At 36.0% G+C, this 18,220-nt stretch overlaps 1 protein-coding gene across 3 annotated transcripts in view; it reads left to right on the top strand.

The window, feature by feature from the left end:
* Window positions 1-18,220, top strand: part of bckdhb (branched chain keto acid dehydrogenase E1 subunit beta) — an 84,868-nt gene that overhangs the window by 33,235 nt on the left and 33,413 nt on the right. For all 3 annotated transcript variants that reach the window (XM_088326481.1, XM_088326480.1, XM_088326479.1), the window contains exons 9-10: window positions 11,712-11,798; window positions 16,593-16,744. In XM_088326481.1, coding sequence (XP_088182607.1) covers window positions 11,712-11,798; window positions 16,593-16,733 — 228 coding nt within the window. In that variant the 3' untranslated portion in view covers window positions 16,734-16,744. The remainder of the gene's footprint in view (window positions 1-11,711; window positions 11,799-16,592; window positions 16,745-18,220) is intronic.

Genomic DNA, 18,220 nt, shown 5'->3' with positions numbered 1-18,220 from the left:
GTTTACATGGTGGTAATTGATCAATATTGAATTAGAAATGTTGTCTTGTTTAAATCAGAATAAACTCCTTGGAACAAATTCGCACCTACTAAAATGCTCATTTTTCAATTTAAGGTTACTTTAAAATCAGGGTTGAACCTTTCAGTAATAAAAAGAAAGAGTCTTAGACATTCTTATTTATCATTCTTTCACTCCTTGCAGACCACACACAAGATAACACTGCAATTGAAACATGTTCAAAGTTTTATTACTAGTCTTCATTTAAATTCTGCTTTGTATTGATGGGAATTCCATATGTATGGTATCAAATAAGTTGCCAAATTGCAAGTATGGAAATTATGTTAATTGGACACAGGTGGATTTGTTTTCTTCTAAAACGGACAAAACCTTGGCTTAGGCCTGTGTCGATTGAGGCCATTTGGGTCAGCAGTCTTTGAATCGCAAACGGCAACTGATGCTGTTGAGAATTTACAAAAGGAATTCTCCAGATCCTTTGTAATTTTGTGATTATTCAAATGCATACCTCAACTAATAAAAATGATTCGATTCCCCCTTAGTGAGCAAAACCAAGCAAAGTTCTTAGATTATGGTAAATTTACCTTTCTCTGGGTGAGAAACATGCTCATCTGGATGTGTTTTCTGAAGTAACATGTTATATTTTTGTACTTCATCTCATGTGCACTGCATCATAAATTAATTTTTGACTAAAGTAAATTAAGACATCACGCAAAAGTCTGATTCATAATGGTCAAAACCTTTGATAAACTAATTATTCTTGTTCACATTTTCATTTGCAAATGCCAGCTCTTAGTTTTGGAACCAAGTTTGATTTGCAGACATTTTTGCTCTTCCAACATTAATAACGAAATTCAAATTTTAAATACACTCTCTCGAGTGTCGGACTTATCATGCTTACATTCATGCTTTCAGCAATACCTTTGTCATTTATGTTGTATAGATCAAAATAGTTCTTGGAAGCTGTATTTGATATATTTATTATACGTGTATACTTTTTTGTGAAACGTCTGTTGGGCAAGACTTGATATATAAATTGTAGCAGACGCCATTCCATCCGAGCAATCAGTCGATTTATTAACTATTGTTGTGGTTGGTTCCCTCTGTCTTGGATGATCAATTTTCTCTTTCATTGTATTTCATTTTATCTGCCTCTTTAGACTGTGAAATGTCTTTGTATAATGACCTACTTCAAGTGTGTATCATAGTTTCTGTCTGCCTTCAAGAATTACGGTTGGTATATTTTCCAGAAGCTCTATCTAATGTAATTATAAATAACTGGTATTGAGAGGTTTGCCAATCCAAAAACATTACATGTTAAAATGTTAATCAATACTTTCAATTAGTCTATGCCTGAAGTGCTTTTAATTTGCAAAATTAGGGCGTTTATTTCTGTTGAGTTGCCTTCTGGAGTCCATGAGATACAGTGTTTTGGGAAAAACGTTTAATGAAGAGCAATAGTAAGTTGGTTTTGGATGTAGTCCGAAAGGGGGTAGTAAGACAGATGAGCAGTGTTTAAGTGTGTGTCTGGGTGTAATTGTCCTAAATTGGTTTTAATGTATTTTCATGGTATGTTAGCAGCTATTTGAGTCTGAGGTCTGCTGGCATTCAATTCCTCTGGAGGCTGCCCTGGCCCCTTGCCCAGTCGTGTAGCTGTGGCTCACTTTCTTTCCACACATTTTTTTTCTCTTGCTTTTCCCACTTCATTGTAGTTTTCTTGTTCACCCACTGTCTGTCATAAGAGCAAGTGTTGGGATCAACAGGGTGAAGACCTCTATGTTTCCTTACACTGTTGTTGCTTCAACATTGGACTATCCAATTCGCTCGTATGATTCTCTAGGCACCAATTTGAAGCATAAGATTTCAGAGAGATCACATGTAGGCACAGGGTTTGGAACCCTTCATTGGCAACTCACTTATAGAGTCGGCGGAAAGAAACAAAGCCAGAGTGGATAAGACTCTTTGAGGCGATACTGAGCTAAACTTGCGTTTCCTGTCACATACCGTGTGGGGATCTGTGTGCACGCTTTGTGTGTACTTGCGGCTGTCAAGACCACAGGTTTCAAAACTGCTGTTTCCATCTATATATAGAAAGTAGTTGTAAATTCCATTGAGGGATTGTGCGAAACGGGAGAAATTATTGCCACAGGTCTCTTTTTATTAGCTTAACCACATCTGAACGTTTTTACATTACGCATTTGTATCAGACTTTAGTAAATAAACAAAACTATTCTGTCTACTTTTATGACTAAAAGGAAGACGATAAGGTTGCATTTCCTCTTTATGGCAGTCAAAAGAGCGTCCGTAGCTATATATAACATTTCTGGTAAATAGCCATTAGTCTGTATTGCAGGGTATGTAATTCACGTTCAAGATTATGAGTGTGTTTTTGGTTGCCTGTTGGAGTAAGCGCCGGGAGGCCGGTCTATGTAATTCAATGCATTGTACGGGAAAGTAAGAGTTGTGACTTTAGCCTTAGATGACATGCCTGGTCTTCGACTGCCAACCATCGCAGGGAGTGCTGGAACTGACGACATGGACTTCATGAAAGCTATCTAAATTAATGGTTTGTAGAATCAATGAAAGGAGGAGCTAGGAAAAAACACGAGTATGAAACAAACCGCATCATCAAGCACCAAATGCTTTTGGAAGGCAGAAGCCGAAAGCATGCCAACGTCGACGAGACTGATCATAGAAGTGGAGAGAATGCAGTGGCATGATGGAACTCCATGCTGCTCATTATTTTGGGTGTGTATGGGAATGGCAGTCAGCATGACATTTTGCTTGAAACTTTTGTACAACTTCAGTATCTAATGATATTTGTACATCACAGTGAGTAGTGATGTGGAAGCCGCCAGACTTGCTTCCCTTTCCCAACACTCAGGACCCCCCTTTCCTGTCTAGGCTGCGGATAAGCCATTACTATACATTCAAGAATACTAACTCACCACAATTGAAATGTTACAGTGTAACAAGAGTGAAGAAAAGGTATCAAATTGGATTGTCAACAATTTGCAGCACAAAAGACAGGTTTCAATGTGGATTCTTGAAAAGTCTAAAAGGTATTGAATTCAATTTTCTAAAAATTAGACCTTAATTAGTATTTAAAAAAATTCTAAAATCCTTTTTTCGAAAGTCTTCAAAATGTGAACAGAATAATATTTTTTTTTTCAACTTAAAAGATTCAGTAGATTTTATTAGTTATGTTTAACGATTCACAGGTTCACTTTCTGGGCAACATTGCGTGGCCACAATAACGCAACTTTCAAAAACTGGATGTGGTTTCAGTTGGTCCTCTCAGAGCAGACGCAAGTCTTAGGTCTACCCACAATACTAATAGCAACTTTGGACAGAAACGTTTACTTTAGACCATGGGAAAGTGTAAATTTAACAACAAGGTTTTTGGCTGTAGTCCGAAACTGCCACTTCATTTTTTACGAGGCATGATGTATTTTGTGAAAGAAATATTGGTGGGTTTTTTTTGTTTTGTTTTTTTCAAATGTCGATTTTTTTTTTTTTGTCGACTTGGTCTTAAATTTGATTTCAAAAGGCATTTTTAAAAAAGTCTTACCAAGTTTTGAGTTGAATACAGCAGCTAGAGACGACTAAAGAAACCACCTATTAACTGACTGAATGGCTGAATGGAGAAATTATTTTTATTCCGTTTCAAATGTCTGTCTTAAGTTATTTTACCTTAAACTTTCTGAACATGAATACAACATTAAACCTGAACTGTTCTGAACAAAGCTTCTTTTTGCTGCTTGAGAACTGACAATACTGCTTCTCACATACCCGGGCCACATTTGGCTTGAGGGAAGATCCAGTGGAGTCTCTTAGTAGGACTTGAAGGTGCTCATCAGTAAGTCTGGACCTGTTTGGTTCAGCCAATCAGCCACGGTGATGTAGTGTGGTATGTGTGGCGACTTTCTGTATCGGTCCAGTTGAGTCCAGCATGTCCCGAGGAGCTGTCGTTCCAATTTTCAAACATGGAGAACAAGACATGAAAGTCGTCTTCGTTAATAATTTACTACACAGCTCAAGTATGTGCAAGTCAGATCCTTGAACAGAAAGGAGCATTTTCTGAGTAATTCACTTGTACAGTGCAAGCAGTAGCTTTTGCCGTGATCGGGAAAAAAATCACACAGTGTATACCCAGCTTTACTGTTAAGTTTGAATTTGACTCTCAACACAAGTAGGTCAGAGTTTCTGCGAAAAACAAACACAAAGCAGTGGAGGAATGAATGAATGAATGAGTGAGCGAGGCACCGGACAGCCCAGCTGACGTCCCGCCCACCAGAGCCATATACCTAACTGTGATTTGTTCATTTCATATACATAAATAATGTGTTCATTCATGTATAGTGTTTTACCCTCACACACTAAGTCAGTGTGGTCTGCCTCTGGTGTGGCGCCCTCGGTTCTGGTTGCTGTTGTGTAGAACGTCGTCCTGCTCTAGTATTCAATAGCGTATGAATGATGTTGACCCTAGGATTTCCCTCAAGCAGAGGTTTTTTAGTTTTTCCATGCCTCATTTAGGTTTTAGATCAGGGGATGGTGTAATAGTAGTCTTTATTCTGTACAGCCCTTTGAGACATCTTGTGATTAAATAAACAAGACTTGACTTGATTTAAACTCGTAACACTGTGCGTACATAATGAAAGTTTGCACTGTTAAGTTGATTCTGTGGTACACAATGTGTACCTGTAGGGGAGAATCTACAAAGGCTGGGGCACAGTAAACATGTCTGTGGATGTAGTCAGTATGGGGCTACTCCTTATCTTGGAAAGCCATAATGTTGCAGGGTCTCACGTGCGGATCACTTTTATGGATAAGCCATTACTATTTTTACGCCATCATCTCTCAACTCATCCATGCTCCTCCTTTTTACTGCCATCTGACAGTGAATTTACAGTTTCCTTTCTGTAGTAATTGAGGCGGTGGAAATACAATTTTTCCACATGTACCATAAGCACTAGGGCCCCCTAAGATTATGTCATGTCTCCAGTACTCCTTTCGCTCAACGTAAAGAAGTTAGATTATGTATCTATAAAGGATATCCATTAAAATAGGAAACTATCATTTGACAACCAGGTATTAAACTCCAACAATAGTGATCGGTTAACATATAAATTAGCAAAGTGATTAGTGGTGTAGTGTAATCAGCACAGTTCAGAACTGTGGAGCTTATTGTAGGCTTCAAGAAGCATTCTTTTCAACTGTTGCATCTTGGGCATTCCAATAGTGTATCATAGAGAACCTAGAACTTTGAAGTTACTAGGAACTGTAGTCTACCTGACAAAATGGGGGACCAACATCAACTCCATCTTCACATAAGCCCGGCAGAATAAGTACTCTCTGCTATTGTTGAAGAACCGAAGCCTCCTGCTCTCATATATTCATCCTTTGCAGCTAAGTTTGTAGTTCTAGGTTATTTGGACACAATCTACTTGCAATGCACAGTTTGGGCCACTATACCCTCTACCTTCCTGAGTTATTCAACATTGCAAAAAGCAAATCAAATGCTTGCATTTCATCATGATTTAGCCATAGTGTTTGATGTCTCCATCCTTCAACCAAGTTGCAACTCATTAGCGAACTCGATGAAAGCCTGATAATGTTCCGTTTATCAAATTAGCTGCGTGATGCTGGTTCTCGCCGTGCATTTCTCCTCATTCTTGATTACTTTGATATTGCTAGAAGTAAAACAAGAGCAGGGATTTCTCCATGAATGGTCACAGAGAAGGAACCTCCTGGTCCTCGAGAGCTATAGTTTTTTTGTCACAGTCTTCCAACACAGTTGTTACTCATCAACATGCTCTAGAGAACCCTGGTGATGATTCATCAACTTAGCTGTGTGATGCTGGGTCTCACTGGGAATTGTGTGCAAGACAATGTCACAAACACTTCAACATAAAAGCAATTCATCTTGATAAGCTCTTTAAAAGCATTTGGTGGCTTCTTCAAATGTATGCACTCTCTCAAAAATGGTAAAGCTAATTATTTCCCCTTTGTTTTCTATTTAGTTTTCTTTTTAAAATATTCATTTAAAATCTAATTTTAATGTATTTGTAAAGAAATTACTATGCCATCTACATTGTGTATAACAATGTAATAACTTTAGGCTAGTACAGAGGTGAGCAAACTATTACCCGTGGGCTGTATCTGGCCCGCCGAACATAAAGTTATAAAAGTACCACAAATAACTCCTGTCCCTATTGCCCCATTTGCGACACGCAACTCCAAAAGATTGTCCACCACTAGACTTTTATATTATATTCAAAGTATAATTATAACAAAACTAGTGATGTCACATTCCAGTTGTGCGATTTCATTCCTTCACCCAGAGAAGTGAAATATTTGATAAAGTATCAGTCGATCTTAGACAATCTGTGCAACCGTAATGAGAAAATGTGTATTATTTTCCATTTTCCCTGGAAATTTAACATACTGGTATGTCATGATTTTTGTACTTTTATGTATATGTCCATGGTGATTAACGCACTTGCCTGATAAATTATTTAGATGGAATATGATTTCTTTAAATCCCCAAAATGTTTTTATTCATTCAGCCAGCAAACTATCTGGCCTTGTTTTTTTTCGTAGTGAATGTTTTTGTTTGTTTGTTTTTTTGCATCTGCACAATACAAAAACAACCTTCCAGAGTCACACAAGACAGGATTCTTTTTTCTTTTTCTTTTTTTGCTGCTGCTGTTTTTGTTTTATCTTCCTCCCAAAAAAACCTAAATTTCAACTAAAAATAAAAGATATCCAAAGCCAGGAAAGCTGACGACAGGGATGTGATAAAAATCAGCAATGGGAAAATGGAGAAAATCACTAGATGAAACAAAAGAAACAAGGAGTGAAATAAAAGAAGGATTTCAAATGATGGACCTTAAAATATAGAAAATGCTGAACAAACTGATGGAAACACAAACAGGAGCTGGAAGATACGTGGAAATAAAGAATGGAGAAAGAATTTGAGAAAATAAAGAGGAAATTGAGCCATATTGACAAATCATCAAAGAAAATCAATAGCAACGCAGAGAAATAGAAGATTCATGTCCTGCAATATAAGGCAGCTGATTTTGAGCAATCTGCTCGTCTCAATGATTTAATCATTACAGGATTAAAAATTCAGCCTCTCGCAAGAAATACCAAGACATGGGAGTGACTCAACAGGTGATTTCTCAACTCAGAAATCAAAAAATAACAGTAATTAAAATCCTTGTCGCGTTCTGCTATAAACTCCCATTGGAAGATAAGAGACCACCATCTATTTTGCTATGGGTTTCTAATCCATTGAAGAAACTTGCTATTTTAACGCAACTACCAGAATTAAACGGTCAAAAAGTCTACATTAAAAAAATCTCACCAAAATAAGTGCTGAAAATGCCAAAAAGGCATGTTAAAGGAAGATAAAGGATTGATACACACAGCACCTGCTTTGGAAATTGTAAAGGTTTTGTTAAAACAAAAAATGGTTTTCTATATCAAATTAAAACACAACTGATAACGAGGATTGAAGACCTGGACTCACCCATAAACAACTGAACACGCTTAATGTTGGATTATCTCTTTTTGAATTTTTTTTCGAATCCTATTTTTATCTTCGAACATGGGACTTATATTATTCGTCTGAAATTTTAGCACAACAACACCAGATTAAAAGGAGAAGAAAGGAAGAAGAATAAAAACAAATATATAAAACGCACAGTTTAAGACCTTATTATTCCCATTGTGATTTTGTGATAATGAAATATAATTGATATAAATGTAGATAGATAGATAGATAGATAGATACTTTATTCATCCCCGTAGGGAAATTCACACTTCCAGCAGTATCCTTGTGTTGAAAATAAAACAATAGTAAAGTAAAAGGAATATAATACATAAATACCCAATGTAACGTGTTAATATAGAGTATTTGAATAGTGCTACATAAAATACACACTGTAATAAAAATAGGGTAATATGCAATGTGGGGGTGTGGTTTAATGTGGGCTTTTACTCCCCCGGGTGGAGTTAAAGAGCCTCATGGCATGAGGAAGTAATGATCTCCACAGTCTGTCCAAGGAACAAGACTGTGACAGCAGTCTGTCGCTGAAGCTGGTCTTCTGTAGGTGAAATTAATATTTTCAGCCTAGGAGTTTTCTACACAAAGCCTGCCCACTTAGCGATAGAGGAGGAATTTTAATAAATGGAACAGCAGCGAGTTCATAAGTTAACAGAAAAAACTTACCATTTTAGTTCAAAGAAAAGTTATATAAAGGTTCTGATATCAATGAAAAATTTACTGATGTACAGTTTCAGTAATTTGACATCAAGATTACATTTTCCTTCGCAACAGATTGCTAGGCTTTACACTAAACTCTCCTCATAACTCTTATGAAGTAGCTTCACTACACAAATTTTTAGTAGGCCATTTAAAGCATCAAAATTTGATTAAGCAAATCACTGGTCTCTGCATCTTTGTTAATAACAATGTCATTGTCTATAGACATGAGAATTTTCTTTTCAGTGTTCATCAGCATGAAGGCCTCCGAAAGTTCCTCAGACAGTGAGCTTCTTTGGCCAGTTTTCACACATTTTAAAGCGAAGAAGCTCCGTTTGCATGCAGCTTAAGTACAGGAAAGGCTCAACATAACTTGTATGCCAGCCCAATGACATGGTTGGGATCTGTGAGGTTATATTGTGAGAGGACCTACTGTTTTCTTTTTCATTCATTTTTCTTTTCTTTTTTTTCACAAGCTTTTTTTCTTCTTTTTGTGAATTTTTTTATTTCTCTGATTTTTTTTTCCTGTTTTTCCTTCCTGTACTCATTTCCCTTGTATTCTTTTGTTTCTTTTAGTCTTAAACTTGTTTTTTCTTCTTTTTGTATTTCTTCTTTTTCCCTTTTTTGCCCTTATTTTTTGTTCTTCTGTTGTTTCCTTTTTCTTTGTCTTTTTTCTTTTATTTTTAACTTGATTTGTCTCCCAAAAGTAATTGTATGTATAATGTTACACAATAATTTTTAAGATATGGATTAAAGCAAAAAAAAAAAAAAAAAATCTGAAGAGGCTTTTAGTGAGTTGAGCCGAAAGAGCTACGAATTACTACGAGCTCATTTAAGTAACTGCTAAATTCTGCAAACATGCAACACAACACACATATTTGAACGGATTAACGAATAATTGTTATAATAATGTAGGATATGATAATATGTTTGCATGATTGATAAAAGCGTCCCAAGTTATTTTGGGATAGGTCTCCTATAACCCTTTGGCCTTTGTCATCCCCTTTTTTTCAGGATATTTTTTCTCTATGTGATGGGATGTTTGTTGCTGCATGATTAAAAAGAAGAAATAAACAAAAACAAAATGAATGTCATAAATAAAATGTCCCAGGTTATGATGCTTTTATATTCTTGCATTTTTGGTATTCTCCTCAGTTTACACATTAAATTTCCCATTTTAAAGCCATCAATGGGTCAACAAGCATCCAGATATTTTCCATTGGCTTAATATTCATTCAAAATCATGTGGTACTCGAGTTTTTGTCGTTCCCTAAAGACAGATCAAATTTTGTGAGATGAGTTAAACCGCAAGAATGTATGCACCCAAAAATAATTCTGTTTCCAGAACATTCCTATGTCAGCACGACAGTCATTTTACAGATATCCTCTCCGCCGTAAAATTGATTTTGTTTCTGCAGTTTTCTTCATTGGAAATGGTGGCGATTGACCTTGAGATAACTGCCAAAAAAGTGGTCGAAATGGTGAATAATTAGGTTCATGGTCCAATATTTATGAGCGTCTAAGATATGTTGACTAAACAATATGTTTGATTTGGAAAATTTAATCACTGTTAGTCATTTAAATGAACTACTTCCCCCACAAGAACAGGCAACGCAAATATCTTAACTTTACGTAATTTTTTGACAAGTTTAAGCTTGCCATAAAGCAATTATAACTGGAGTCATTTGATAGTAGGGTTCTTGTCAGTTGCTGGGAGCAGACATAGCATCGGTCTGGATCAGTGGCAAGTGAATGCGATGATAGTATGGTATTGGTTTGATTCTGTATCTGATAACCAGTGGTGTAGAGGCATCCTTACGCGCTAATGGCAGGTTATAGAAAACCCAAATGCTTGAAATTGAAAGCCTGGGACCCAGAATATAATGTCCCTTTGACCTTGCCTGAATAAGTTCATAGTTTTGTCATCTCCATATTACAGTTTCACTAAAGGAAATACACGCGTGTGGTTTGACTTGTCATCAGTAGCATCCCACGAAGTTTTTAAATCATCATTTGTCCCATAATTCTCACGCGGACCACATGCGAAACAGTAAGGGCTTTCTTGAGTTATTCAGATAAACTTGTCGGTGTTTTGACAAACGCTTCCTCCCTACACCCACCCCCTCATGGTTTTGCTGTCATAAGGCGTTTTTTGAACACACCGTTGAGTGTTTGAGTGCATTAATTGTACTGTATGTTATTTTAGGTGGCTTTCGTGAACACAAAATGTTTTCCTTTTCTTTATTATGTTTTTCAGTTTGCCGTGTACAAAACTGTTCATCGGTTTGCTGATGCTAATGATCTGCGTTATTGTATGGGGTAGTTTAGCAATGAATGAAAAAATGGTTAAAAACACAATGCAAACACAATCACTCCCATGAGTATTAAGAAGTTTTTTTATCCTGCCTTTATTATTGGACACCTAAGAGATCGTATAAGATGCCAGTTCATCATTTTGAATATTATTGCGCACTGCGTTTTGTTGTTTTGACCAACATTAACTGTTTACATCAATTTTGTGATCAGCCAATAATCTTTCTGTACTTTGATTTCCATACTCTTTTGGGTGGATCTGCTTTTGAAACCTAGGCTATTTAGTAAAAAGAAAGGGGCTCATGGGTGGGCCTTAAGAACAGGTTCCGGGCTCCCCTTTCCTCCTAGGAAGTTTAAAATCAATTGATGTATTTTCTCCTTATTTTAAGTGTCATCTAAACTTTAAACTCATCATGTATCAGATGATTTTTAAAAAGTTTTAAATGTAATGCATTCAAACGAATTCCTATTATGTATTATCTTTCAAATGTATTTGTAATTGACCTTGCTTTGACTACTTGAAATATCTTACTTGTCCTGTTTGGCAAAGGTGTATTTAAGATTGTACTTATTTTTGTGGCAAATACATTTGTGTGGATTTCCCTTTAAACTGTCTTTACACGAAGCAGAGGAGTACTTTTTCTGTGACATGAGCTTTTAAATCGGTGGAAACTAAAAAGAACACAGAGACCTGCAAATCAGATCTTCTAAGCTAAAACAACAGGCGATCATTCCTTTTCAGTCTTTTTTTGGCAGTTTTTTTATGGCTTTTTCTGATTTACTTTATAACTGAATGTATCTGACTTTTGTATTTTTTGTTTTCCGTCCCTTTTTGTTATGGCTGTGAATGATTTGTGGCTCAAAGCACTTAAGGTTGTATCGCTTTAATGGCTCTATACAAATACAATTAAAAATATTTATTATTAGTCAAAAGATCTGGAATTTACAAGCAAACTACATATTTCAGGTGTGATTTGATGGGTGCGATGTGCTTTTATGTACACTGTACATTCGATTTTTTTTTTTTGTCTTAACATTGTTGTCTAAATTTTCTTAATGAATTTTTGCCATGCTGACAATCTACTTTAATAATGCTATTTTTGTGTTACAGTCGGTGGTGAAAACTGGACGTTTGCTTATTAGTCATGAGGCCCCAATAACTGGAGGGTTTGCTGCTGAAATTAGCTCCACTGTACAGGTAACTGTTCATCTTTTTTCTGAGAATTATTTATTGATTCAGCTTGTACTCAGTTTTGACTTGTACAGTAAAGGGCTTTCAAAATAAATCTCGGGTCACACAGATGTATTGTCTTCAAATAACAAGTAGGTTTGGAACTTCATTTTATTTTAAAATGCCTTCTTTAAAGCAGGGGCAAAATACAAAAAAATAAGCTGAGGGCCGGACTGATTGAATGTTAAGATTTAAAAATGACACTTATAGTCTAGTGACTCTTATATAACCTAGTGATAAGTGATAAAATCAGTGTCTGAAACTCGTGACAAAAAGTTACCGGACACCAGGGCAGACAACTCTGAAAAGTTGCCTGCCCAGCCATAAAGTTGCCCGCCCCGTTTTTCATAACTTGAAACACAATAAGACTAATCGCAAAAAAAAAAAATATTGTTGCAAAGTATTAAGGATTGATAATCAGAATACATATCAGAACAACACTTTGAAATTAAGTTTATTATACTTATAACATTCATTGCATGTATATGACATCGCTGTTTTCCCGCTGCCATTAGTATGTACCTGTATTTACTCATCTTCATTCATGCAATGTTTGCGTTGCGTCGTCTGCTACGACCCACGGGAACTCCTCTTTCCACAATGCTTTTAATGTACGTTTATGTTTCGTAGCGTCATAAATGTTGCTTTGAATCTTTCTTTTGGGGCTGGGGTTTTGGCTTGATTCCTAACCACTTATTCATTTTTCTTGTGTTCTCTGTGCGTTTCTGTGGATGAGTAGTTTCCATGCCATTCTTTAGCCACTAACTCACATGGTGTTAACCGAGGATGGTATTTAATGACCGCCTTAAATGCAATAAAATACAAACTGTATCAACATGTATCATTGCAAACTGGCTTCAGACATGCAGTGTCCTATTGCAAAATGTATTGGCTTTGTTTTTTAATAGTTACTTTCATTTCTAAACGTTCATTACCAAACACTTCATGGAATTAGCTTAACTTTTTACAACCTCAAGGAGTGCGCTGAGTTACTTCAAATTTGTTTGCCTGTGTAAACATTTCTTGTTAAATGTTATAAACAGATTATTCATTTTCTTTAATAGTGTAATGTTGATTTCCATATTGTTGCATCAAAAAAAAAATTGGATGTTGTACATGTTGGCAAAATTGTTGGTCCTGGAGTGATCATGACGGACCAGAAGCATTGGTCACTCTAACTGCAAAACTAACAACAGAAAAAAACGTAAAGCTGTTTGTTAATAATTATCTGAATACATTCTTCATTTTTTCAAAAATCCGTTCGACTTGATCGGAAAACAAATCTGGACAAAATGCTTGTACCTTGCACACTTGTCCTTTGCATTGCATCACAGATGCTTCCAAATTCAGATTAAGATTTTTTGTTTATTAACGAGTAATGTAAAATATGTCCTTGTGTACCAAGAAAAGCCCTACTCCGTATTTGAATGCTTTGTTTGACCAACGTCAAAGATGACCAATTAGGAAAAATCTTTGTATTGATTTAGTTTATGCTCTGTGGCAAACTGGGCAGTCAAAGGTAGGTTTTATACTTGGAAAACACACAACCAGTAGACGTTTTTTTTAGGATTCAACAAAGAAGGTTTATTAACCACTAAAATTGGTCTGGTGAGATGGGAGGTCCCAAAAAAAGTAAGATTCTTCTCCAGTCATAGGTAGGCTTTTTGTGGTCGGGGGAACCTTTGCTCAGGGTTTGCAAGGGTCCATTTGTCTCCTCCTCTTGGGGCAAAAACACCTTAGGCAGAGAGAAAATAACACAGTTGGTGATTCAAGGAAGTCTTCAAGCTCTCACAAAAGCCTTAACAAAAGGTGGTTCCTCTTCTTACTTCCAGAAAAAAAAACGATTCAGCCACTAATCAAAACCATTTATCAAAAATTATTTTTTGTCCAGACCCAACGCATTTAATGACGCACTTTCCGAAATGTAAATACAGATTTGACCGTAATTTGAGATTTGTGGCCTTTAGCCTGTCCAGCCGTGGTGGCTGGCGGTCAGAGTGCAGTACTTTACTCCCACGTGCAGAGATGTTTTTAGAGGAGATTACATACATAGCAAATTTGCTGTTGCAGTCTGACTCGTTGCATTTTGCCAGAAATCACTTTGGCTCTTTTTCATGTGAAAAGTCTGCCTGGCCCATCCAAAGGGATTTTTTTAATCAAGATTGATGTCCCATACCAAGTGCATGACAGCCATATCATTTTCTTTGGAATCGGGTTTATCTCTGTGTACCACGGCAGGGTTTTCCACTTGATGAAATGTCAAATTTTTAGTCTTTAGATTCTGTACTTTTAAATTACAATCCAAAAATATTTAATACTACTGGAGTAAGATTAACTGTTTGACAAAGCAGACAAATCTGAGATAGTATTCTTAGTATTTTATCTTGTAGAAATCTAAGATTTTTTTTGTATCGAAAAAAGATCATCAATTACATCTGGCATGTTTATGACTCATCTCAAAATTTGTTTTCAGTCAGAAAAATCCACTATATGAAGCAATTTTTAAAATTAAGACTACTAAATCAAAGTACGTCCACTTACACTTAAAGCCCCAATGTATTATATCTGACCACTAGATGGCACTATGTTGTCTGGTATAAACAAGGGCCATTGATACACAGCATAGCATGGCAACAGGATGCCAGACAAACTAAGTGCTGACGTAAGTGGGGAATCCATGGTGTAAAAGAAACACACATTTTTTGACCTGATTTTTTTTAAATATATGAAATTTTCGTTGGCATTATAGTTCATGTATTTTTGCCTCATATTCAAATCAATGTTTTGTTGTTGTTGTTGTTGTTTTTTACTGAATTAAAGTGTTTTTGTGCTATTCGGAGTCACTAAATATTATACTCTGTTGCAGGGGTGTTCAAACCTTTTGAGTCGTGGGCCGCACTCGGTTCAAAAATTGTGAAAATGGACCAGGAGAATCGGAAAAAAATATTACTGATTGCTACAGTTAAATTTTGGTATATGCCAATACAGAATCTTGAATCTGATACCTTGGCAATGTATGAGAAAAATAATTACGCAAGACTGTCCATTTTTTTTTTTTTTTTTTTTTTTTTACATTTACATTCCCATCTTATACTTATTTTTATATTTGTTTATAAAAAGGACCAGTTAATCCAATTGGTTTTGAAACACAATTACAGCAAAGTAATGTAATTTTTTCCTTTTGGTATCACTAAATTTGGATCATTTGCACTGAAAATGCAATGGGGCTGGTTTGGAGGTGTTTTTAATAAAAACACCAAACATTTTATTATTATTTGATAAATCTAATACATGAATGAAAAAAAAATGCACTTTGTGTGTGAGTGTCTGTGTTCGTTATATCTGAATTAGTTGACCAGTGTAGTATACGTATTTTGTTGTCTACAAAGTACTAATACACCATATGTAAATAGATTATGTGACAAAAAAGAATAAACATGATTGAAGCATGTGCACATGGTAGAAGCACATTATGCAAATTGCAATGTTTGACTGCAGCTGTTTGTTAATATCGTTCAAATTGATGGATTTTTGACAGGGTTTTCACGCGAATTTGTGGCTTTTCAGAGGGTTTCAAATTGTGTGTCATAACACTGTGGTAGTATTGGCAGCTAACAGGATGAAGCAAAGTGTGATGTAACCACGTGCGGCATAAAACACATTAGGCGCTTGAATAAGTGCACATGCGTTTTCTTTTACCAAATTGTCCAGATGATTATTAGCTATCAATTACCAGTTTAGCTCCAATTTGTATATCATGGCACTTGGTACTCATCTTTGTAGGCACACAAACCAAAAGTGGGCAAGATGTGGTTTACCAACATATCATCGGATTCCGAGCTATTTTACAATCCCTTATTGTTTACATACACGTTTTTAGCACGAAAGACAATATTCCTAAATGACTAAACCTGGAAAGAAGGGCTCCAATTTTAATTCTGTGTTTTGGTTACTGTCTAGATCAACCACTGTCTGTTGGAAAGAATCTGACAAGTTGTAATAGCTCGGCGTGAATGTGCCCAACTATGATAGGTTGGTGTATGCTGTCAGTCAAACAGCACACAAGTCAATGTGTTCACCAAAACAAACTGCAGAGCACGGCGACCACTAGTATTTTAGCAGCTCGCTACATTGAAAGGAAAAAGAAAATAAAATTAAAAAAGGCGCAAAGAAATGCTAATCACCGCAGGCTGCTTAATAGATTGTTATGAGGCGAGGCGACGTCAAGAGGAAAAGCAATAGTGGCCCACAGGTCCAGCTTACTGCTACGGCTACGTAACTACTCCGATAAGCCACCCTTACCAAGCTTGGATCTCACTCTCACCAGATCCATTAACAATGAAACTGATGACCTGGAGCCACAATTCGTGGGAAACCTCTATATCTATGATGGTGGAATTTTAATTATCACTGAGACTTGGCTCAACATGAGGATCCCTGATGCTAGCCGGCTGCTAGCTGGCTGATCTCCACATCCTTTTTCTTCAATGAAAGAAGCCCTCCAATTTCTTTTTACTATTGTTTAATGAGAATAAAGACCAATTATCCAACTGCGAAAATGTGCTGATGTGTGTTCTGTGTTTTTATTTGTAGATTTATAGTTATTTTTTTAGTTTTATGCATTGTATGTTACAGATATCTAATAAATAAATACATTTTTCTACTTCACGGGTTTTGACTATCGCAAGACTTTTTTGGAAAGCAACCGCCACCCAAGTGATTACTTTATACTGATCTCTTTTTTTTTAATTCTCTCTTTAGGAGGAGTGTTTTCTTAACTTGGAGGCTCCCATTAGCAGAGTGTGTGGTTATGATACTCCCTTCCCTCATATTTTCGAACCATTCTACATCCCAGACAAGTGGAAGTGCTTTGATGCAATCAAGAAGATGATCAACTACTGAACTGGAACATGGTAAGGAGGAAATCACCAATATGTTTAACATGAATAAAATAAAATGCAAAGAGAAGTTACGTGCAATGAAAGCAAATACACAATGATTCCAGGGGTGGGGGGTAGTCAGGACTTTTGTACGCCAACTGTAGATAGTTGGGATGCATGCTTTTTCACGTCATCCTCACATTTACCCTGCAGGATCAATCTCAGAATCACTGATCATCTTGTATGGCTGCTGAAGAACGACTCCTTATAAAAAGTTATGAAAATGTGAAAGAAATTATTAAAAAAAGGTTATACCGACACTTAAGGAAAGCCTGGCAGATAATTGTGCACCAGCTCATAAGATTCCATTCTGTTAGCGTCTCATTTTAAAGTGCGTTAAATGGTTCACTGTTACAATTTGTGCATGCCACACAGGAGGCATGGTTTGATTCCTGGCCAATTCAACAAAGACCCAAAAAAATACATTGCTATCAATGGCAATAAAGAGAATCTTAATTCAAATTCTTATCAATTTAATGATTTTTTTTTTTTTGTAGTCCATTTGATAAAGGAACAGATAAATGGAAGTTGGATTGTCTACATATGATCCTCCTGAAAGACTCAATTGATACCTTCTATGTAAATGTTTGTGTCACTTATTAGATACACAAAATCAGCAACCATATACATATTCATCAAAGCTTTGATGACAATTTGCCAAGCATTCTTAATTTGTATAGCAATAAACCACATAGCCTGACAGCAATAGAATTACTACATTAATGACTGTTGCAATTATACAGTTTAATGAAATGATAACAAAGACTCTATGTAAAAAAATGCCGGATGATCAAGATAAAACGAAATATAAAAAACCCATTGATTTTCACACAATTGGCAGTGGAAGTGCTAGTTGTATCTCTGGGGATAATCTTAACTAGGTTGCTAGCCTTGTCTGGAGCGGGATAGCTGAAGAGAATAAATCACAATAGTAACTGAACAGAGTTCAATTTAACCTGCTTTCATTCAACCGAATTGAGGCTAAATCAAGCCAAGATAATGAACATATCCCAGAATATTCCCTCATCTTACTTTGTGCAATCCCTGCCTGCTCTCTGATACAATAATGAATCAAGATACGCGTTCAGCGGAATTGTGCTTTTCTGGATTACCCTCTATTTCAAATTAAATAGCTACGGTTTAGTTTTATTTAATGCATGTTTACGTATTTATATATTTTCAATCGATATGTTGTGTTTTAAACATGGTTTTGATTTAGTTTGGACACAGTTAAAACACAAATGTTTTAACACATTGTTATAAAATTAGAAACAGTTCAACATCCATTTAGTCTTAAATATTTTATTATTGATTATCTTGATGCTTAAAATTGGTGAATACCATATTCTCTGCACACGTCTTTTGTCAAGTCAAGTCACATTTATTTATATAGCCCTTAATCACAAAAATCTCTCAAAGGACTGCACAGGATTACAATTACACAATTAC

The sequence above is a fragment of the Urocampus carinirostris genome, chromosome 2, assembly GCF_059441175.1.
Source record: "Urocampus carinirostris isolate Australia breed hairy pipefish chromosome 2, RoL_Ucar_1.0, whole genome shotgun sequence".
Classification (NCBI taxonomy): domain Eukaryota; kingdom Metazoa; phylum Chordata; class Actinopteri; order Syngnathiformes; family Syngnathidae; genus Urocampus; species Urocampus carinirostris.
Note: the sequence above shows the minus strand (reverse complement) of the source record. Positions and strands in the feature narration are given on the sequence as shown.